General features: G+C 42.7%; 3 protein-coding genes and 1 non-coding gene across 6 annotated transcripts in view; all 4 read right to left on the minus strand.

Annotated features, from left to right (window-relative positions):
• spegb (striated muscle enriched protein kinase b) overlaps window positions 1–5,793 on the minus strand; it is a 58,267-nt gene extending 52,474 nt beyond the window's left edge. Inside the window, exon 1 of the mRNA XM_056579180.1 lies at window positions 4,658–5,793. Coding sequence (XP_056435155.1) covers window positions 4,658–5,072 — 415 coding nt within the window. The 5' untranslated portion in view covers window positions 5,073–5,793. The remainder of the gene's footprint in view (window positions 1–4,657) is intronic.
• A 2,491-nt stretch (window positions 5,794–8,284) lies between these two features.
• On the minus strand, window positions 8,285–11,537 carry LOC130373414 (C-X-C chemokine receptor type 2-like). Its single transcript, XM_056579883.1, has 2 exons — window positions 10,809–11,537; window positions 8,285–9,441 (listed from the first exon to the last, which is right to left on the minus strand). Exons 1-2 carry the CDS (start codon window positions 10,891–10,893, stop codon window positions 8,369–8,371), a joined length of 1,158 nt encoding a protein of 385 aa, XP_056435858.1. The 5' UTR covers window positions 10,894–11,537; the 3' UTR covers window positions 8,285–8,368.
• A 1,096-nt stretch (window positions 11,538–12,633) lies between these two features.
• Window positions 12,634–17,079, minus strand: nabp1a (nucleic acid binding protein 1a). Of its 3 annotated transcripts, none has more exons than XM_056579885.1 (7): window positions 16,898–17,079; window positions 16,160–16,566; window positions 15,604–15,742; window positions 15,220–15,291; window positions 13,855–13,939; window positions 13,701–13,770; window positions 12,634–13,515 (listed from the first exon to the last, which is right to left on the minus strand). In XM_056579885.1, the coding sequence occupies exons 2-7, from the start codon at window positions 16,254–16,256 to the stop codon at window positions 13,298–13,300; spliced, it is 681 nt and encodes a 226-aa protein (XP_056435860.1). In that variant the 5' UTR covers window positions 16,257–16,566; window positions 16,898–17,079; the 3' UTR covers window positions 12,634–13,297. The 3 variants fall into 3 exon arrangements, with proteins under 3 accessions (XP_056435860.1, XP_056435861.1, XP_056435859.1); XM_056579886.1 differs by having other exon boundaries at window positions 12,638–13,515; window positions 13,719–13,770; XM_056579884.1 differs by having other exon boundaries at window positions 12,639–13,515; window positions 16,160–17,078.
• A 527-nt stretch (window positions 17,080–17,606) lies between these two features.
• On the minus strand, window positions 17,607–17,688 carry trnas-cga (transfer RNA serine (anticodon CGA)). Its single transcript has one exon. It is a non-coding gene; the product is annotated as a tRNA-Ser (tRNA).
• Window positions 17,689–21,629: the final 3,941 nt, after the last annotated feature.

A 21,629-nucleotide genomic window follows, 5' to 3' on the forward strand; every position in this document is an offset into this window, starting at 1 on the left:
CAAGGCAGTATGGACCCATTTCCTCACAGTGCTCGTAACAGTTGTTATGAGAATAAAGATATATTAAAATATATATATCCTAATATATACATAAATTAACAAAAATATAAAATTAAACTCAATTCCAAGGAGGATTATTTTGTGTCACGTGCAATAGATTGCATTAATCGGGTATGGCTATAAGTCAAAATGGGAATTCATATTTACACTATAAGAACCTGGTAATGGTAAAAATTACTTCCGAACTAGTTAAGAAAATTGTTTGACCAAAAACATGCAGTTGACATGGAGTAATGTGATTCACACCCAGCCTGAATGAAAGTGACAATTGAGAACATTCCAGTTGTCTGCACTGTAGAAATAGCCCATTGTTAGTCGTCCCCCCCCCCCCTGCACTTCTCAAAGCTAAAGCAGACACTTGTTGCACCAAACCACAAAGCTACAAACTAAACCTTTTCCACATACTTTCCATAACATTAATATATATGTATTCCTCAGCTTGCAATAAAAGAACATAAGGAACTAGAAAAATGCATTTCCTGCAGAAAATGCGGTGAGTGCTGTAGTACAAAGTGAGGTTGCATTTTTTTTTTAATAAAGCCACATAGATTAAAGGGGAGATATTATGAAAACAGCACTTTTCCTGGGATTTGGGGTGTTGCTGTGGGTACATGGTGCTCCCACACGCATAAATCTTTGAGTGAGATACGCATTTCTGGAAGCAGCCCGCCTCCAGCTACCAAACGAGCGAGTCAGTTTCGGCGCCCCCTCTTACGTAGGAGGGGGGCACATTTGAATATTACCTCCCACTTCCCCACTCCCCTCCAATCAGAGCATCGCTACGATTTTGTGGACCACTGGACGAGCAGCTCCGGCGGGGGGAACTCTGCGCTAGCCCTGCAGCTAAGCTCCGGGAGTTCAATCCCTTTCTCTGGCGCCAAACTCACCCCGCCGGAGCTGCCGCTGAAGTTTCGGCGGAAGTCGGGAGGAGCAGACATGGAGTAGAAAGGGATTCTACTCTCGGAGCTGAGCTGCCGGACTGCCGCCGAGCTTCCCCAGCCGGAGCTGCTCGTCCACTCGAGCTGCTAGTCCACTGGAGCTGCCACCTAGCTTCGGCGCCAGTTCAGCTCCCGGAGTACAGCGCCGGAGCTGCCGGACTGCGGCCGGATGGCTTCGACGGCGGCCGATTCGGCGCGGGGAGTTCGGAGGCAGTCCGGCAGCTCAGCTCCCGGAGTGCAATCCCTTTCTCCTCCATGTCGTGGTTCATGGACTTCAGAGTCAATGCCAAAGTTCCTTCCGCCCAATTCTTCTCAACCATGGCCGAGATATCCCCCACTACGAGTCTTTACTTGTGGAAGTACCAGAGACGTCAGACACAGTCTTTGTTATTCATAATATCATCCAAGGCGCACATAGCTTTTGGCTGTGATATTAGAGATATTATATGAATACCCGTATTTAATATTATTATGTTATTATATTATATAGATATAGAGCTCCAGGAGTCAGCAAACGGCAACAATCCCTTCTCCTTCATGCTGTGGTTCAGTCTGACAGCTCATTGGTCAATGGGCAGCAGCTCATTTGCATCAATGCTACAGACACCAGAAACAGCGCATTCTGAAGGGACTGAAACACAGGGGAATAGCGGTAGACAATATTTTTTTTTCTAAAAGCTATTTCCAGCAAACAGCTTCAAAAACATGTTTTCTGGAACACAAATACTATGTTTACTTGTTGGGAAAACCCCATAATATGTCTCCTTTAAGACATAAAGAAATGATAAATGGCTTAAATCAAGTGAAGGGATTTTAACAAAAGTTTAAAAGTCTAAATGGAATAAACAATGTCAACATGCACACCATTTAAGAAAATTTAAATGGTTGCAAACAAATAAAGTGACAGCTTAATGAAAAGCGCAATGCTAAAAATAGAAATGTAAAATGAATTGAACTGATGAATCTGAAAGGTCAACTGTATTCATCATTCAAATCCACAAACAACATATGTGTAATCCAGGCCATATAAAGACTGGGACCAGAAAATAATTATTTTCTCTCCATTGACACCCATTCATAATTTATGATCTCATGGGTCCCATGAGCTCTACCGGAAGGGGCGTGACTTCGCCACTCTATTCTGAACATTTTAAAATTTCTCGTGAAAAATCTAGGATAAGAAAGAAAGAAAGAAAGAAAGAAAGAAAGAAAGAAAGAAAGAAAGAAAGAAAGAAAGAAAGAAAGAAAATAGTGGAGCGCTGCATGTAGCACTCACGTAATAAAGGCATAGGACATACTCAAGCAACTAGAGTCCCCATGAAACCCAGTTCCAGTTCCAACCCAGTTCCAACCAAAAGCACATGAGCAGTGTGAGGGCCATGAAACATAAGTAACACTGCGAGTGACATGCTACGAGAATGCTCAGTGACATTCCATCAAATATTTCCATTAAAATCTGACTTTTAAAATTGTGCCACTGCCGTTTTCTGTTATTGTTAATCCAGAGACCCACCACCCCAAGAAAAAAAAAAATACACAGAGTTTAGTGCTAATATTAGCACTGATGTCTTCCTCTGTAACAGGAGCCTCTGCCCATTACCATCAGAAAAATCTAAGGCCTGGCACATTCCATAGTATAAATAACCAGCACTAGCAGTCAACTGCAGCAGAGAGGGACAGAGAGGGGGAGAGAGAGAGAGAGAGAGAGAGAGAGAGAGAGAGAGAGAGAGAGAGAGAGAGAGAGAGAGAGACACCGCATTGAGTGAAGTGACAGCTGCAGAAGCAGTTGGATATAGATTGCAACACAGAAGTGAAAACCGAATGGCAGAAGGACCATTTCTATAACAAAACACAGGTTTAGGTTGTTTCATTCTTTTGGCAGGGGAGGGCTAGTATTTGTTTTATGAACAAGCCTCCCCGGCTGTTAGTGGTCATATTATCGCTGTTGAGTAGAACAGCAACGGTGTCATGGCAGTATCATTCTAGAAATTATTCCCCAAAAATTAAACAGCCTAAATAAGGTTCATAGTCTCCTGGAATGTAAATCAACAATTAGACATCTTAATCAAACAACAAAAAAGTGAAAACTCCTTGTGATTTTTAATACTGAGTTGTATGGAAACACACACATACATAATCCTCTCTGGCCAGTAGTTGTCGGTTTTACTGTATCACAATCATATTACCAGTGGTCAGTTAAATGTCTGCAGTATATAGGTATGCGGGAAACCAATTCTGATCTCAAAGATTACCAGGAGTTTCTCACGGTTTTGCTGCACAGCCTTTTTTAAATGACAATATCCCCCAAACTGATTCTATGTGATATTGGAATACTTTGATTTTCACTTGATCCTTTTTAATTGTAAATCATCAAAATCCATCAGTGTGTTGTATCCTATGCACATTCGTCTAGTTACACTATTACAATATGAATAAAGAAGTACAGGACACACAAATACACTTTAAACTGATATTTAAAGAAGGCATGCAAGCGATCAAAACCCTGACATTTAACAATATGGTCATTTCCAATTCATGCTCCATGTTATTCCACTTTCCTTGGATTCAGCTAAATGCATGAAAGATCATTTAGGGTACCAAGTAATTTGCTCTTTCATGAGTCAGAATGTATCCTTATTAGCAATTTGTTTTCGAGGGGATTGTTGACTGCTCCTTAGAGAAAATTTCATTTTATTGTCGTCATCCAAACCGACACTGAATGCTGTCAAATGAGGCAGAGCGGAACGCCAAAGTCACGTCATAACACTGCATTGCATCATCACATTTGTGCAGAGCTCTTTGGCTCATCCCAGGCCTTTTACACCCCCCTGCGTGGGTCTAGATAATGAGAGGTGGACGGTAGGACTATGTCGTCAGGGGGATGGCACAAATCCTGTTGCAGGTTATTGTCTCTGATGGCTGCTGCCAATTGCCTCCACCTGGAAGATTCCTCAATCGTGTGTGGTGGTAAGCAGAACCCAAACAACCTAGCAGCAGCAGCAGCAACCAGTCTACCAACACCAGCATTGTTCATGGTCTATCCTCCCTAACATCAGCATGCATTCCTTGAGCAATACACCTAAATCCCTAATTGCTTCTTCATGAACTGTATCTCAAACTCACTGTAGTGAGATACCCTTACGTCTTTGGTAAAAACATCTCCTCAAGGTCATAATAGTATCGGTGTATGCGTAATAAGAAAGTCTAGTGGTGGCAGGATATTCAAGCAATTAGGATGTATGACCCCCAGACGTAAGGTTCTAGGGTCGATCCCCCAATGTCTCTTGACTGGCAATCCTGTAGGACCCCTACCTGCTCCCTGATGACCTGCATCTGCACTGACTCAGTGTCTCTGGTTCTAGGACCTGTATCTGAACTCCCTCAGTGGCTCTGGTTCTAGGACCTGTATCTATACTCACTCAGTGGCTTTGGTTCTAGGACCTGCATCTGCACTCACTCTGTGGCTCTGGTTCCAGGTTCGATCCCCCAACATCCCTAGACTGGCCATCCTGTAAGCCATCCTAGAGCCAGTCACCTTCACCCCCTACCTGCTCCCTAATGACCAGTATCTGAACTCACTCAGTGGTTTTGGAGGAACCGCCTCAGCCAAAGGACTGAAACACGGAATGACACCAAAGTACATGACCATGTGACGGTACCTTCTCCCAGATCCAGGACAGCGAGGACCGCGCTGCTGCGGGCGTCCCCCAGGTGGTTGCTGGCGATGCAGGTGTAGAGGCCGGCGTCGCTAGGCTTACAGTCCCTGATCCAGAGGCCCCCGTACTCCTGGTTGTCCATGTTGAGCAGGTCGTCGTTGTGGTACCAGTACAGCGAGGGCTGGGGGTCCCCGCCCACGCTCACCTTCAGGCGGATGTCGCAGCCCGTGCCCACTGCCGCGTTCCTCATCTTGCGCAAAAAGGCGGGCGGCGTCGGCGAGGGCTGCCGAGGCTGAGGAGCGCTTTGGGTCGTGTTGGAGCGCTTTGGGGGGACAGGGGGGTCCACCCCCCCGGAGCGAGGGCCTGCCTCGTCGGCGGCGCCCCTCTTCTGGGTGGTTTGGACCTCTGCCTTCCTCATGGTGGCGGTGGTCTGATTCGATGACCCTTACAGAGGTCCTGGATGGGGGCCTGGCCCTCCTGGTAGAATGGTCTGGGAACGGAGTGATCTCACAGGAGAAAGGACTTGAGAGACAATACTAAACTCCTAAGATGTTACAGCCAACATGCTGCTCACATTGGTGATATCGGTGATAGTAAAAGTTTGAGATCAGATGGATTTCTTAGAGAACCAATCACAAGTTGTGATCAGTATCATTACATTATTAAGTAACATTGACCAAATGTGTAGAGGTGTGCTGTAATACCCCTAGTTTGCTGTCCAAATGGGGATGGCATAAACGTTGATTATCAGGTTATTAAACAGGTTTGAGAAAGCACCGGCTCTTCTGCAAATATGTATTTTTAGGGCAAGACCCAGTGGCTCAAGTTGCAATGAAAGCTCCCTCTCCTTGCCTCTGCTGGGTGACAGTTCTCCTCTGGCCGGCCTCACACTTCAGGCTTGTTTCCTTGGTTGGAGAAGCTTGGGACTCTTGAAACAGTTCTCCTTGATTATGATCCTCATGAAAACCTTCTTGTCCCTCTTGGCTCAGCTGTTGAAGGTTGGATCAGAGTGTCCGAGGTCCTGTCACGCAAACAAGCAACGGTGATTCTGGTTCCCCCGACCGCCTTGGCCCATGAGCTCAGCATTCCTACTCACGAGAGCCCCCCACTGCCGCCTCCACCACCTCAGCCAGACCAGTCCTAAGGGGGAATGACAGCTGTGTGTTGATCTGTCTGCCCAGTCTACCCAAGCGAACCCGCCCACCTCGGCCGCCTCCAGCCAATCCTGTGTCAGCAGACCTTGTAGCACGGTGCAACACAGTTGGAGATTTCTTTTGTAGGTCAAATGTGGTTCAGAAAATTGAGACTTATATATATATATACAGGACATATATATATATATATATATATATATATATATATATATATATATATATATATATATATAAATATATATATATGTATGTACCTACAGTAGGCCTATATCTATATCTTTACCTTTATCTCAATATTCTCAACTGTCTTTAATGGTGACAGAATATTGAGGCAAATACATATATATATGTATATATATATATATATATATATATATATATATATATATATATATATATATATACAGATATAGATAAAGATATAGACATAGGTATAGGTACTTATCTATATCTATAGATATACCATATATACATTTATAAATATTTATGTCTATAGATCTATATCTTATCCCAACAATATATACAGGTATGGATCTATATATCAATAGACATACCTACCTAGATATGAGCTATATGAGAGAGACAGAGACAGATATTTGTTTAAAAATATACTGACGATAACCGTGATGCCACTAATTAGAATGTTACGTCAGCAATAAAGACAGATCATATTTGAACAAATGACAGCGATACTGTGTGCCACAGCAATCCATCTGTCCATCTGTCAGGGTTGATCACAATCACAGGGATAAAACCTCTATGCGATAACAGACACACTCTGAGGGAAACACACACAAACAGCAACAAAGATATCTGAGTAAAAGGGGCAGGGACCGGGGAATATAAGTAACATCGATAACAGGTGACACATATTTCACAGACTAGGACCCACATGGAAGACAGCAGTGCATGGTTCAGCATCTTTCATCTCTGACGGTCTGTGATTCTATCGAAACCATGGTTTCTCAACGGGGGCGGTACCGCCCCCTGGGGGGCGTTCGCACAACCTAGGGGGTCGCTGGGAACGTGATTCCATTTTTGGGGGGGGATTAAAAAAATAAATAAAAATTGGGGTGAAAGAATTGGCTACCTGAAATAAATAGCCTGATAATACAGCGCGGTTCGGTCCTGCACACGCCCGGACTCCCGTTACATCAGCTATCGTCATGAACTCTACAGTAACGCTGATAAACATAACCCAAGTTCGCGGGTTAACAGTTCAATAACCAACACAACACAATCAAACATGGCCGTGAGCAAAAAAAAAAATCTAATTTTGTTTCATAGCCCGTTTTCCTCCTTCCTCTTGTTCAGTTCCAGCTGCTCTGAGCGTAGTCTCCACGAAAAGGCCGTTGCATTTCAAATACAAAATATATAGGCCTTATTAGGCCTCTGCGTGCGATCTGTTTTCGAGTCCGCGTTGCCCGGGCCGTGGTGCCTGTGGTTCCCGGGCCATTCATTCATTCGTTCATGGGGCATGGTGGGAGTCGCGGGAGATGCGGGAGTGGTCGCGGTGCCCAAGGTCCACGGTGGCCGGGCCGCAGGGTGCCGCGGCAGGACGGGAGACGTGGCGCTCGGGAGTCGCGGGAGTGCCCGCACCGCGGTCACGGTGAATGAATGTTCAATCCAACCATTTCTTCCTCAACCAACTCTTCTCTGGAAATGTAATTGCATTTCATGAATATTCACTAATATTTTTATATTTTTTGCACCAAAACCGACTCAGAGGTTATTCATTGCTATTAGTGACCAACGCAAAATCAATGAAAAACGATGCACTGAACTTTAAGCAACTGTGACTAGGGTTGTTTGCTCAAAAAAGGTTGAGAACCACTGATCTAAACCCTGTGTATCTGAATTGCTTGAGGGCCATTATACAGGTAGATAATGGTCAGAAAAGTAATGAGTTCATCCAATGATTTAATATGTTACAATATGAGGCAGACAGTGTTCTTGAAGAGATTCAAGTTTTATCAATAAATGCAACAAAGAGTAAACATAACACAGATAATAACAAATAAATGTGCATTGAGTTATGTAACATCTAGTTGCTTAGCAATAACCAGTAACATATAACATATCAGAACACAGGGAGGTGCTGTGGGGCAGAAAACCACATATACAGGAACAACGGACATCCTACAAATCCATTTACAATTTACACATTTAGAACTTCGGAATATGAAGATATATATACATATAAATACCGATATATAAAAACAATGTTTCATGATTTTTTTTTATTTACATTTAAAATGTCTCAATACAACTTTTGCTGACTCATGTCTTTTTTACAACTCACCAATAAGTGCATGCCTCTTGTTGACAGAAGTATTAAAAATTATAATATTAATACAAAATTATATATAAAAACAAATGTTGTGATTCAGTGTGTTTGCACAGTAGGCCTACGCACACACACACGCACACACACACACACACACACACACACACACACACACACACACACACACACACACACACACACACACACACACACACACACACACACACACACACACACACACACACACACACACACACACACACACACACACAGTTATAGGACCGTGGATGGCCTTTCCGTTGATGAGGACCCGCTTGGTCTCGGCGTCTGCGTGCGCTCAAGAAATCCCGTCTGCTGGATCACTGACTCCAACCTCCCTCTGAACTTCCTGCCCACAAACGCGTACAGCACTGGGTTCACACAGCTGTGCAGAAGCCCCAGACTCTGCGTGGCGAACACGGCTCGGTCCATGGTGTCCCGCGTCAGGCACTGGTACGGCCCGGTCCCCGCCCGAAGGAAAGTGTCGATGATCACCGCCAGGTGGTAGGGCGTCCAGCACACCAGGAAGGCCACCACCAACACCACGATCACCTGCATGGCGCGCTGCCGCTGGAAGCCGCCCTTGGTGCGCAGGAGGCGCCGCATGGTGGTCCCGTAGCAAAGCAGCATCACAATCAACGGGAAGACAAAGCCCAGGGTGTGGCTGAGCCCCCTGGTGGCCAGCCTCCATTCCTGGACGCTGCCCGGGTCGTAATGCTCGGTGCAAACGCTCAGCTGCGTGCCGTTGGACGAGTCGGTTGAAGGGTTGGCAGAGTTCAACAGCCCCGGCAGAGACAGCAGTCCCCCCGTGAACCACACGGCGGCGCAGACGCACCAGTTCACCAGTCGGCGGCTCACCTTGTGAGTGTCTGTGGCGCGGACGATGGCCAGGTAGCGGTCCACGCTGATGCAGGCCAGGAAGAGGATGCTGACATAGAAGCTGAGTTCCTGGAGGATGCTGACCATTTTGCACATGGCGTCGCCGAACACCCAGCCCAGCGTCACGGAGGTGGCCCAGAAGGGGAGAGTCACGGCCAGGAGGATGTCGGCCACGGCCAGGTGGAGGAGGTAGAGATCGGAGGAGGAAAGGGGCTGCTTGTTCAGGCATATCACCAGCCCGACCAGAATGTTCCCAGGGATGGCCAGCAGAAAGACGAGCACGTAGAAGACACTCATGCCAATCATGGCCGTGTCGGAGATAGGCGAGGGGTTGCATGGCTGAGTGATGGGATCAATCCAGAAATCTGTGCCGTTGTACGTTATGTTCAGCTCCTTGAAGATGGCGTCGATGTCAGCGAGGGAAAGTTCTGCAAATTACAAGAAAATACAACATTTGGGGCTTTTTCTAATGAGGATCCAAAAATGGGGTTTGGTTATGTTGCCTTTCAAAAACAAGAGGGGTTCGCAACCGATATGTTTTGATAATGTAACAATGTATGTTTCACAACAGTCTGGTTGTGACCAACCCATGTTCGCTCTGTGAAATGTTTTTTGAAGTCGTGAACTACAACACTCATGATTGGGGAGCGTTGTAATGTTATCGTGCTCACCAAAGAAGCAACTGTAAAGTTGTTTGTGGTGCTTAAACTAGGATGGCAGTGGCGTGTTGAGTGAACAGCAAAGCCAAAGACGCTTTGCAGATTTGATAAACGGGCACGTTTACGGAAAACATAAAGGCAAAAGGCCCAAGACAAATGCTAAACCCACAAGGCAAATGCAAGACCCACAACATAATGGAAGTCAAAAGAGGGTTTACAATGAAACTGACGTCTCAGCCACCGTATTTATCAGAGTAGCATATCCATTGAAACCATAAATGATATCATTTAGCATACCATTCAATTATTATAGTTGTATTATAAGCCCAACTGAAAAAAAATCAAAGCAATTTCAGCTGTCGCAATGTTTGGATATGTGTTGAGATGTCAAAATGGATGTGGAGATTATGGCCTAAATTATATTAGACATTTGCATAACATTGCAAATAAACATGGTAAAGAAGCCAAGGATTATTAGGATACAAATCAATACAATTTCATTCTCAATGCTTGGTGAATACAAAACACAATGCCTAAATTGCAAGGATGCTTCCTTAATAGCGGAGAAATATAGGTGAGACAAGCGCCAAGAGAGATAGCCTACTTGAAAGATCAGGGTTCAGTATACTGAGAGAATATCAGCTCACCACTTATTTACCAATCACAATTGGAAAGTTATCTTTATAGAAAATTGTCTATGGTAAGGCCATAGGCTACATACAGAAGACCTGAAAGGAATCATAAAGATTGTAACAAATTATAAATGAAAAAAATGATATGTAAATCTAAAGTTGGAATGCTTCTAAGTAGGCTAGTTCTTCATGATGAACTTATTACCAAAAAAGTGGTTCAAAAGTAGGCATATGGAGCTTGATTTCTGACTAAATACTAATATTAAATAAAAAGTGTACTCACTTCCGTCTTTAACAGCAGATGTTTATGAAAAACAAACGTTAATAAAACCATAACAAGGAACATATAATATAATATTGGCCTATAAATGTGTATAGGCAGTATTTATTAATATTGCCCTTTGTGCTGTGACCACCATATTTTTCATCTGAGATTAATATAATGGGCTTCAATTTATCATATTATAACCATCTCCATGTGGATAGAATAATGTAAACGCTCACCAGCCATTGTGTGTTCTTGTCTGCTGTCTGATGGTATATCCCTTAGACAGCAGCGCTTCTGACTATATCTCCATACTCCTCCCATCCTCTGGTCAGTTCCCTGTTTGTACACAGTCCAAAGAAAACGTCAGATGGCTTTGATGATGCATCATGACTTAGATACTGGATACCCATAGCATGGCTATGGCTGCATGTGTTCTGTAGTTGTGTAGTAGCCCTATACATTTTTTTAAATTACATACTTCGGCAAGTATGTCAGTAGGATATATGAGTGGATAGTGTTTATTTTGTTGCATTTTAAACGTTTGTTTGACTCACATTACAAATTTCATGGGTGCTCTATTAAGCTTACATTTTCTATCTAATCTTAAAAAGAAAGTTAGCCATACTTTTAGGCTATTCTTTTATCTCAAACCTAGTTTCATAAAAAAAAGCCCCAGTGTTTCTATGACACATTGTCATAGGATGACGGAGTGACCAAAAACCACAAGTCCAAAATAAACTCATGTGATAGTTTCTCTTTTCATTTTGATTTGAACAGACATCATCACCATGTCCTTGCGCCACAATTATCTATTACTCTGCAATTAAAGTATGGCTCAGTTGGCCTATAGCTTTATGCATAATCTTTTAAAAGAAAAACACTATAACGAAACCGACTAAGTGTCCGTGGTAACCCTGAGTAAAATTACATTCAACGTGACTGGTTTGTTTTTAATGCTGGGAATAATAATGTGTTGGGAGGAAGTTCCACTCTCGTGATCAGCAGGACTCTTTGACACGCGGGGGAAGCCACCACGCTTCCTGATGCAACTTCTCATAAGCCCAGTATCACAAGGGCATGCATGACTTAACTAGAATAACCACATGGTAGGCACATGTTTAGTTTACTCTGTATGGAAACGAGTCCATCATCTTGATAATGGTGTTTTTAAACTTTTTAGCCAGATTTGTCTTGCTTTCTTAATTTCAGTGACTCAAAGTATAATTAGGTCTTTGGAGGATTGCAGATATTGATAGAGGTATAGTATTGCTAGGTCTATCCATCATCACATAATACCCTGAAGTTAATTATGTAGTTTTACTTGTTCAAATGAGTTTAAATCATTGACCGCCATAAAAGGAGTAGGCTTGTGTGTTGGCATCATGAGGGACATAAACATATGGAGCCTACATTCATGGTGTGACTTTTTGAACTTAAGGCATGATTTGAAGAAACATCAAGGTGCTTGGTGTAACATGAGATACAGCACTCAAGTGCAACTATCACATTTCAAAAAGAAATCACAGAACCAATGCTGAGGACTTGATCGATTTCCTTGTCATGTTGATATAAAAAAAATCACCTTGTTAATGGGCCTTATACACAATAAAGTGGTTCATTCCAATTAACTGGATACTATTTAGTCACAAGATTGTCTTCCTTCTGAGGCTTGCCCTAGTAAGGTGACATAAGTAACTTAATTAACCTTATTTTATGCTGCGTACATGCTTAGCCACGTCAATACAGACAGAACCAATGGATAAATGGGACTGTATGTGTGCATTTAGAGATACAAATAAATGCACTGTTAGGTCTTGATGGGCAATAGACCTGTTTTAGACTGAGCATTTCAATGCACAACATCTACTTACGGTATTTGGTTACTTTCACGTTCAGTAGGCTCACTGTTGAGATTTTAAGTTTATGTCTTTTCCCCAATATTAAATGAAATCTTTTGTCAAGACATTTTGATAGGATAGAAAGATAGGATGGTGGCAAACCATTGGTTACCTGTAAATAATAGTTTAGACTAGATTTACAAACTAGAGAAAATCCCAAAATGTCATGTAAAAATCTTAACATTTATTTGTTATTAAACCTTTGCCAGTGATTCCAAAAATGGTCCTTAAAAGCCAAACACTAATGAGAATCCATTGACCCCAGTTGTTATACACCTCATACATGATAAATCACCACCTTTCGCTTTACAGTCACTCACAAGGTTTGTTACAAAAACAAAAGGAAGTTGCTTCACGAGAGCATTCAGTCCAAGTACTCATGATCGACCCCTTTAAGGCTTTGTTTTCCTCCTGCCTCCGCTGAAACGTGGTTTCCTGAAGTATAAATGACCGCCATAATTTAAGTGAAAACAAAAGTGCATTGAGTGTTCAAGTAGGGTGTATAGATTCATAAAACAAGACGTGGCTGGGTGTGAGGGGGAGGGTAACACTGGCATATGACAGGCGGTGTCCACAGCGAGCGTGTGTCCGCCCAACGCCATGCAGTGGCGTCTCACCACCGCTCAGACGGAGCCAAGACACCAGCCCTATACTCAATACACAAGTGACTAGGGTTTAAAAATAACAAAAACTTTTGATATATATGTATAAAAACACCTGTACTAGACGCCACCAGAGTGGATTATTTTGTTTCCGGGTTGGTGAGCATCAGGTTTGGCAACAGTGTCAGCTGAACGAAGAAGGAGCCTAAAGTCTAAAGGCGAGCTTCATCTCTTGGCACGCCGGGGGTCTCTGCCGTTGCTAATGGTAACCGAGGGCTTGGTGGCGGGCGGGGCTCCGGTGGCGGTGACCGGGGGCGGGGCTCCGTTCCCTGGCGAGCGTCCATTGGGCCGGCCCGTGGGACCGAACGATGAGTCCCGCGTTGCACCGGGCGGAGGGTTGTTGTTGTTGTTGCTGTTGACAAAAGGCTGCATGGTACCATTACCTGGGGAGAGAGGAGGAACAACACACGTCTCAACAACTCACCATGAAACCATCAGTGAGCCGCTGGGAAACGCAGGGGGAGAGATCTCCCCTTTAGGGAGGAATTAAAGAGTGCCGTCATGATGAGGCAGGCACAATTGGGGACATTACGAGGAAATTTGTGGTTGATTAAAGGTCAAATCATACCTGGCGGTGCAGATGTACCTGAATTTTGATTGGGTGGGGAGTTTCCCCTTGGATTCTGGTCGGGTTTACCCTGTTGGTAAAACAATTAGGATACGCTATAAAATATGGACTGATTGTTTTTGGTGTGCATGGTCATTGTTTAGGGGCTACTCACAGACTTGTTTTGCTGGTTGGACTGAGCTTGTAGGTCTGGGTTTGGTTCACTAAAATTGGGCACTTCCGAATACACCATGCAGAACCTGGATGGGGGAAAAGACAATGTTGATTTAGCTTCAAAGAAATGAGCTTTCCATTGACTCGTCTATAATCTAATGTTGTCAGTTGTAAACCTAAATATTAACTAGCAAAACTATCCGTTAGGGCTGTCTGATTCTGGTCGGTTGGTCGATATGCAGTGCAAATTCTCATTGGACGGACAATCGCTGGTGTTCCTTTTATGAGGAGAATCCATTATCTTCGGGGCGAGATAAACAAATGCGGACCGATGTATTTTCTGACATTTTCTCACATTTTTCTGAGTGACATTGATGGCTTTGGAGTTTCTCTTTTAATAGGCATCAAACTTAATTGCACCATATAGAAGAAGCAGTCGGTGTGGCACCTTTTGTTGAAAAGGATGAATGAATGTAAGTAGGCGTACCATCTAAAACGTTAGGCATAGGGAGAGGTTTTTCCCCTTTGTCTGCAAATTCCAATAACTTTCGTTTTTAATGCTCCATAGGCTTTGAGAATGAACATAACAGAATTGGCATCTTGGCACAAATCGCAATACCAGCAGTAATTGGACCACTTCTATTAAACAAGACCCGTTTCGCGTTTGCTCATTTGCGTAATCGAGCACAAAATACATTTCAAAGTGGATCGTCCCACTTCCCGATCTCCAATCCCTGATGCAGAGCGAATTCAAATCACGGGGGATTCAAATCAATGGGCTGGGGATCTAACACCGTAATATAACCACATTTCACATTAATCGCAAATATCCCGCTGCTTCGGGTTTTCCTTTGTAGGCGCGTTGAGAGGAGGCGCGGAAGAATCCGCTGTCAGTGCGTGTGCAGTTTATCAGTGATACCCGGGTTTATCCAATAAGTGGTAGTATACCCGCGCACCATTGGCATGTATGCGCGCTTGTCTCTGTGTGCGTGTGCATACGAGAATGACAGGGAGAAAGAGTGCTATTCCGAGATGAATGAGCGGAACGATTATTATATTTCAAAATCGCGTAAAAAAATAAAAAATAAGATGAATCATTTTGTGGTGCTCGGTGTTCATTCTGTGGCGCTGCGCCACAAAATTAAGGTCTATGTATGGGAAACACTGAAAGGTGTTCTGGGTTTGAACCCCAGTGTCAGCATACTATCAGTAGGCCTCGCTGAGCAAGAAGCAACCACAACCTGCGCCTTAAACCTGCATCGAGACACAGTCAAATCACTTTGGATAAAACTGTCTGGTAGAATGACTAACTTGTAGACAGATGTTGACAACAGCCTCCCTTAAAACAGACTGGCAGATTACTCACTCTCCAATCTTCTGCAGGTCACCGCCTCTCCCAGTGTACAACGTCAGACAGCCCTTCCAAATGGACGCATAACTTCCAAAACATACTTAGATTAGAAACATTTAGATGAGAACAAGGGAGATACCTGAATGCATGGAACATGGAATAATCTGTAATCCCGACATCTTTACATAAGTGATTTGGAAAATCTATAAAATTTAGATCTCTCATAAATATGTAATCTGAAATTGAAATTGGGGTCAAGTGTGAAGAGGGTTTACCGTCTTGTGAGCAAAATATAGGCAATGTATCAAATATTTTCAGTTGATGCATAACGTATTATAAACTGCACCGGTAGTTAATAGTTATTTAAAACAGATAGAGGTTCAAGTGGGGATAAGTTACCCTCTCGTGAGCCGGATGATGTCGCCAGCTTGGATGAGACTGCCGAGCTCATCCCAAACAGAGATGGCAATACTGCCACTTTTGTCGGCCACCTTGCAGGAGCGCACCTCATGACCATCCTTCGTCTTCGTCACTCTCCCTGTTTGTTGGTGACAAGAGATTAGGAACAAATGCAAAAGTTGCAGCATTCCACAGGCGAGAATTACATCAGCACGTACGTCTCGACAAGTAGTAAAATGCCATACTATATGTACATATTTTCTTATTTCTGATTAAAATAATGTAATATCCCTGCATTTATGGATAAAATATAGTTATATATAAATAGTTATTTTTTACTTCATTTTATTCGTTTATTCTCCATTTGTGTACTTCTATCTCGAGAAGAGCCATTGTGACACACAAATGCCATCGGGATTGATAAATGACTGTTACTCTGAATAATTATAGTGAACCATTGGTCCCTTTAAGAAATCCCACAAATCATAATCTCGCGTGATCTGCACCAGAAACATCGCGACACCCTAGTTTCCTCCTCATGTTCAGTGCAACTTACCGATCTCCAAAACAATGAATACGATGTTCAAATTCTTTGATCCGGTCTTGACGTCCTTTATCAAAAACAGTGCCTCGGTTGTGGGATTTGCCATCATTAAAAAAAACTAGCGTTAAAAGCTAAACGTGCTAGTTAGCGCTAGCTTCCTTTCCCAGTACTGACAGGCTAAGGCATTCAGCTAACTAGCTTTTTAGCTTTTGATCGACGAACTAAAAAACGTGATTTTTTGATGCAACGTTAGATAGGTTTCTAATTATTAAATGAGCAGACTATCACTCGGTCAAACGACCAGGGTGTGATCCGGGGAGAGCAGTGGGTCTAGGAGCTGAGACTAGTAGCTTCAGGACGAGGGTCTCTCAGGTTTCCATCGTCCACTTCCTCTTCAGCCAAAAGGTGATCTTACACTTCTGCCAAGGTCGAGAAGCAGTGAGAAAAATAAGCAATTGTGGTGCACTCAATCCAGTTGATATTAAACTAGTTATCTCTTGTGATTTAAATGCCTGTCACTTTTTGCAGAGACGAGCAAATAGCTTCGCTTTGCGTGCTCGCACACAAGTTAAAAGAGCTGGCATTTGTAAATAATCTTTGTTAAATACGTCCATATATGTGACTAAGAAGACGTATGTAAATAACGTCGTCAAATCGGTTATTTTGTGCGCCCCTTGAGCGTATAGGAGCTATGTTAGCATGTTAGCAGTCTAGCTAACTCCTCTTTGTTAAACATCAACATCAGTGTACCTTTTTGAAAGTATGGACCCTAACTTTACAGCCCTAAGCGTATGTCATGTTTTAAGTTAAGCCTTATAGTTATGCCTTAATAATTTTAACAATAACCTACGCTATTTATCCTATTTCACATAGTTTGACACACGTCTTCCCTCCTGTTTGACAATGCCCCAAACTATGCTCTGCGGTCCCGCCGATCTTTTATATAATCACCGGGCGAATCCATTCTCATGCAAAAAAGAGGGGTGTGAACTTGTTAGCAGTTTGGTTGTAATACTTAACATTTTGGTGTGAACACATAGTCTATCTATGTAAACAACACAATTGCTTTTTATGGAAATAAGCTAATACTGATAAAAAAAAGCCAAATCATTTGGTATTGATGGGGTATAGTATTGGCCCTGACTCGGATTTTGAATGGAGAGTCGGTCAGGCCGGCAACGCGAGACATGATTCCCTAGTGGAGTGCATTTTGTTGTATCAGATGAATATCAGACCTAAACTTGTTAAACATTATTTTACATCTTGTCAATTTATATTTCAATTCATTCATATGAACACAATGGTTAATGGTGCTTGTAGGAAAATATGAGGAACTGTTTATTATAATTGTATCGGTATTCCACTCAGTTTTGACGAATAAAATGAACTTCGTGTTTGTTTATCTACCCGACCGTCTAAGTCGTTGCGTCTATAAGAGAGTGAAATGTCGAAAATTATTCGTCACGAACAGGATTCGAACCTGTGCGGGGAAACCCCATTGGATTTCGAGTCCAACGCCTTAACCTCTCGGCCACCGTGACTGAATACGAGTTATATTGGATATTTTATCAACACATACATCCGTTATCATCATATTGATACTATACTATGGTTATGTTGAATGAATACATGGAATATGCTTTTTCAAAACGACGAGTCGTCTCATCAGTAGTCCACTTATAAATACGCACATTGAGTGATTATATGTTTTTTTATAGTTACAGTTATCCACAAACTAGTCTAACATGTTTACGCTTGGGGGAGCCAAACCATCACACGACTAACCTTTTCCCTAACTAAAATAGATTAGCCAAATCCACACCCAACACATATCCCGAATTGTTCTTGTCGACTGTACAATGCATTTATCTATTGTTATTTTTCAGGTTCGCGTTGTTGCACGACGGTGGTATTGCGGTCCAAGTAACTCATATAAAAGCAGCAACACATGATCTGCAAACTACCCGCTGTTTAATTGATAACCAGTGGCGGCTGGTAATCAAAAATGTTGAAAAGTGAATAGTGGGGAATAGCCCCCCGAGAATGAAGGTCCAGAGGGCTATTCCTCACTATTCACGGAGCCTGAGGTGAATAACTGTTTTAGTATATACTAAAACAGTTATTCAATAGTGTTCACGTGTAGTATCACGTGAACACTCCGAAAAATATACAAGATGACACTTCATGCCGAGATTTAGTTGTTTTTATTATCTGTTTATTTGTTTTTATGAGCGTGACGAGACGACCGTCCCGCGACATTTGCGATGAAAACATATAACGAGTTTGAGATCGCAATCATAGGACATTGCAAAATATCCCGAGAAAGCGAACCAATCAAATTGTGGCATAGGATCTTTCACGGTGTAGCACAATACATTTTACCTATTCATTCAGATTCATAGCCTACACCCTGACTTGCAGGGGCTGGACAAGCATACAGACCTACTTTATGGCCATTCGACAAGCCATTTCTATTTGACCTATTGTTGTTATTCTGATATTGAGACAAATCATGATCACCGTCCTATAGCGTCCATTTTCTTTGAGTCTCAATGTCTACTTCAATTGCAGTTAGAAATATGGGACAGTTGCTTAATTTTGTTTAGTCTACAAGCCGAAAGACAATTAAACGGCTGATTCAAGTAAAAATATACAAATAAGATATACCAAGACATCAGAAATAGTAGGATATGCCTCTGACATAATGCATATAGTAGGCCTATAGTAAAAGCAGCGATTTCACGACTTTTTTGTTTAATCGTAGCATAAATAGGGGATAGATAACTGAAATCCCTCCCATTGATACATCATAACATTGTTTGGGTGTTTTGATAGTATCAATCATCGTCAGTTACTATATAGCAGGCTAGGCCTATATCTTTTTTTATTAAGCCCTTTCCTCCTCTTGGGTGCATAGGCAGGGGTTAGGGGCCTAGCGATGTTATAATAATAAAACACGTACATAACCAGCACACGTACGGACTACTCGCATATCTACAAACACAAATACCACTAATAATGACACTTTAAAACATGTACGTTAATTTAGTACTTTCTTATGATGTCTTGAAAGAAACAAGCTTTCTGTAAATCGCTTTACCTATAGCCTACCTGACAATTGAGCGTCAATAGTTTCGGAGGAAGTTCACAACAGTGTAGTCGTTTAATAAGCAGCTAGCATGCACGGCAACCAGAAGGTGTTGAATGGCAACCATTGAATGACTAACCAATCCGGGTACAGTCCGTCGACCCAGAGATTTCTCAGGATCTGAATGGCTCTTTTACCCCACTGGTTAGGAGTGTTCGCGCCTGTGGATCTTGTTAGGAACTGTTAGGACTTTGTTAGGAGTTGTTAGGACTTCGTTAGGAACTGTTAGGACTTTGTTAGGAGTTGTTAGGACTTCGTTAGGAACTGTTAGGACTTTGTTAGGAGTTGTTAGGACTTCGTTAGGAACTGTTAGGAGTTGTTAGGACTTTGTTAGGAACTGTTAGGAACTGTAAGGAGTTGACAGGACTTTTTCTTTAATAGGTCCAGCTACGTTAGCATCGTGACCTCATAGCACCCCGACAGTGTAGCCTGCTAAGAAGTCCAAGGAAAAAGAACATATCAACAATGTAGGACGTCAGAGACGGACGGCAAATTTTGGAGACATTTTCTTCAAATAAAAGAAGCTTTCGCCGTTGTCCAGAAATACCTCACGGATAATGTGTTTGTTTGTTATTATCCCCCTGTCGCATGGATGTGCGATTCTGTCGACCAATCAACAGACGGCGTATGTAGCTCGAACTTGCAGGGCGTTACACCGAATTCTGCGACCCACCGAAAAGTGTTACCCCAGGGGGCGCTGTTGCATGTTTTCTGCAATATGCACGAGTTTGAAGCGTAGACAGGCATGACATCCATAAAACATAAGGTGCTTAATAAATACATTTGATTGATTTGATTAGCATTTTACAGACCCATACAATGGATAGGGTGTTTAGTACGGTCCTTCACCGTTGCTCCTTTCCATACAAAGCTACAGTCAGTGTTAAATTACGCTGATTTACCTTTGAGCATTTCCTATTATAGGCTACTGTGTAAAATGCTGTTTAGAATTAAAGGCCCACTATGCAACTTTTTTAGCCAAAATTACATTAAGTATGCAGGTTGAGAGTTATGCTGATGGTTCTGCATCCATTTCTGGGTCGATTGGTGGGTGTGTCATTTTCCCATGTCGCCTCTACAGTGAAAAAGCGCATATGCAACTTGATCTGCTCGGACCGGGACACTCCGGATGTGACGCAGCGGAAGTATCCTCGAAAATGTAGTCAGATTGTAGTTTCAAAAATGCTTTACGGCACAGACACACACCCAAACATGGCACCGGCTAGATATAAACAGCCAGTTGCGAGGCAATTGTTGCATTCATCATGGATCAATCGACTGATAAGGGACCCAAGAGGCGACTGTCGGTGGAACAAAAGAAGAATGGACCAGAAAAGAGATCAGACACGAGTGAAAGGGGAACTATGAAACTTTTTTGGCTTGATTTACCTTAATATAACAGGCTAGGAGTCATTGCGATGGTTCCATTATACATTTTTGTTCGATTGTTCGTTGTTTCGACTCCCCCTTGCGCATCTTGGCGGAGAAAAGGAATATGTTTCTGCCGGCGACCAGCCGCCCACTCTCGCGGGAGTCTCGGGTCTCGCGAAGTAACAAATTGCTTTACGGCACAGACCCCCAAACACGGAACCGGCTCGATATAAACACAAGTAACTAAGGGATTGTTACATTCATCATATATCCGCCGACTAAAAAGAGACGGAGAAACCCAATGTCGGAGGAACAGAAGAAGAGAAAAGGGAGACTGACCGACAGAGAGGCCAGACACGAGTAAACGTTGGGCAAGCTTTTCAGGAATAGCGTGAACTGAAAGAAAAAGAAGACTGCAAATCAGACTCAGATTTGGCCGTGTTGCTTTTGAAATTGAAAGTACCCTTGGGTGAACTTTGTCCTCGTGGTATTCTTGATGTTGATAGCCTCTGTACAAATGTGTTTGCTCAACCATTTTGTTGTGAGCCCTGTAAAAATTGTTTTCTCGACCGTTTTGTTGTGAGCCCTGTATGTTTCTAGCTTGCTTGTTGGTTGCAACCATATAAACACCTTTGTTTCCATTGATGTTTTGCTTTTCGTCTGTCTCGTCCCCCAGATACAGACTGAATCCCCGAATCCAGGTTCTTGTTTATTTAGATTATTATGTTGGCCAACACTCTCACACTGATTGTTCTGTTCAACATAAGATAAAACAATTATAATCTAGGATATAAATTCTCCCCGTCAACTATAAAAAAGGATGGCTTTATGTTTATTGCAATACAAATTCACAATTTTAAAAATGCATAACCTTGCCTACACTTTATGAACATCTACTTCGGACATGGCTCCACGCATTCGCCGGCTTCTTTGAAAACAAATGCACATGGCTCGCGTAGAAGT

Source organism: Gadus chalcogrammus, chromosome 20, assembly GCF_026213295.1.
Source record: "Gadus chalcogrammus isolate NIFS_2021 chromosome 20, NIFS_Gcha_1.0, whole genome shotgun sequence".
Classification (NCBI taxonomy): domain Eukaryota; kingdom Metazoa; phylum Chordata; class Actinopteri; order Gadiformes; family Gadidae; genus Gadus; species Gadus chalcogrammus.

What these genes read in the sequence shown, in the direction of transcription:
- LOC130373414 (XM_056579883.1), bottom strand. Translation starts at nt 10,893, where the DNA reads ATGGGAGGAGTATGGAGATATAGTCAGAAGCGCTGCTGTCTAAGGGAT. An exon ending in ACAAGAACACACAATGGCTG is followed by an intron (nt 9,442 to 10,808) that starts GTGAGCGTTTAC and finishes TGTAATTTGCAG; the next exon opens with AACTTTCCCTCGCTGACATC.
- nabp1a (XM_056579885.1), bottom strand. Translation starts at nt 16,256, where the DNA reads ATGATGGCAAATCCCACAACCGAGGCACTGTTTTTGATAAAGGACGTC. An exon ending in ATCATCCGGCTCACGAGAGG is followed by an intron (nt 15,292 to 15,603) that starts GTAACTTATCCC and finishes ATGTTTTGGAAG; the next exon opens with TTATGCGTCCATTTGGAAGG. An exon ending in CCAACCAGCAAAACAAGTCT is followed by an intron (nt 13,771 to 13,854) that starts GTGAGTAGCCCC and finishes TTTTACCAACAG; the next exon opens with GGTAAACCCGACCAGAATCC.